General features: G+C 62.8%; 1 protein-coding gene across 1 annotated transcript; it reads left to right on the top strand.

Moving 5' to 3' along the window:
• The first annotated feature begins 205 nt into the window (after nucleotides 1–205).
• CLDN14 (claudin 14) lies at nucleotides 206–919 on the top strand. The gene has a single exon (XM_045863583.2). The coding sequence runs from the start codon at nucleotides 206–208 to the stop codon at nucleotides 917–919; it is 714 nt and encodes a 237-aa protein (XP_045719539.1).
• The last annotated feature ends 307 nt before the right edge of the window (nucleotides 920–1,226 follow it).

Genomic DNA, 1,226 nt, shown 5'->3' on the forward strand with positions numbered 1-1,226 from the left:
CGCTCTCTCAAATAAATAAATCTTTAAAAAAAATATATGCTAATTGTCATACCAACTGCCTATGGAAAACTCAGTTTTGGCAGCAGAAAGAAATGCATCAAGATCATCTTTAACCCATTTCCCCTCTCTCCCCCCGCCCCGCCTCCCGGCTTCATTAGGACTCCGGCGGGCGCCTGAGCGAGCCCGGCAGCCGGCCACCGGGGCCATGGCCAGCACGGCCGTGCAGCTGCTGGGCTTCCTGCTCAGCTTCCTGGGCCTGGTGGGCACGCTGATCACCACCGTCCTGCCGCACTGGCGCCGCACGGCGCACGTGGGCACCAACATCCTGACGGCCGTGTCCTACCTGAAGGGGCTGTGGATGGAGTGCGTGTGGCACAGCACGGGCATCTACCAGTGCCAGGTCTACCGCTCGCTGCTGGCGCTGCCGCGGGACCTGCAGGCGGCCCGCGCGCTCATGGTCGTCTCGTGCCTGCTGTCGGGCGTGGCCTGCGCCTGCGCCGTGGCGGGCATGCAGTGCACGCGCTGCGCCAAGGGCTCGCCCGCCAAGCGCGCGCTCGCCGCGCTGGGCGGCGCGCTCTTCCTCCTGGCCGGCCTGCTGTGCCTGGTGGCCGTCTCCTGGACCACCAACGACGTGGTGCAGAACTTCTACAACCCGCTGCTGCCCAGCAGCATGAAGTTCGAGATCGGGCAGGCCCTGTACCTCGGCTTCATCTCCTCGTCGCTGTCGCTCATCGGCGGCACGCTGCTCTGCCTCTCCTGCCAGGACGACGGGCCCGCCAGGCCCGACCAGGCCCAGCCCGGGGCCACCACGGCCGCCGCCGCACCCGCCTACCGGCCCCCCGCCGCCTTCAAGGACAACCGGGCCCCCTCGGCCACCTCGGCCTCGCTCAGCGGGTACAGACTGAACGACTACGTGTGAGTGCCCCCGACCTGCCCCTCCCCCGAGCGCACAGACGCAGCAGGACCCAGGCTCGCCCCGATGCCGGCTCCCGGCACAAAGTTGACTCCTGGGCTACGTATTTGTGTCCAGAGAATAATATGAACACGAGGGAGTGGGCTTAGAACACAGGGAAGGAGGGAGAAATAAGAGAAGGGGAGAGAAGCTCTATATACCAAAGACTTCATCCTTTCTGGTTCTTTATTTATTATGTGTACTTATGTGGGTGATTTAATAACAGCTGAATGAAAAGCAACTTGGGAGTTTGGTCTGTGCGGTTTGTTTGCAA

This window comes from Mirounga angustirostris, unplaced genomic scaffold, assembly GCF_029215605.1.
Source record: "Mirounga angustirostris isolate CCGP_5_RB_7025 unplaced genomic scaffold, mMirAng1.0.hap1 SCAF_1, whole genome shotgun sequence".
NCBI classification, from domain to species: domain Eukaryota; kingdom Metazoa; phylum Chordata; class Mammalia; order Carnivora; family Phocidae; genus Mirounga; species Mirounga angustirostris.

Excerpts from the sequence above, each read along its gene's own strand:
- CLDN14 (XM_045863583.2), top strand. The coding sequence starts at position 206 with ATGGCCAGCACGGCCGTGCAGCTGCTGGGCTTCCTGCTCAGCTTCCTG.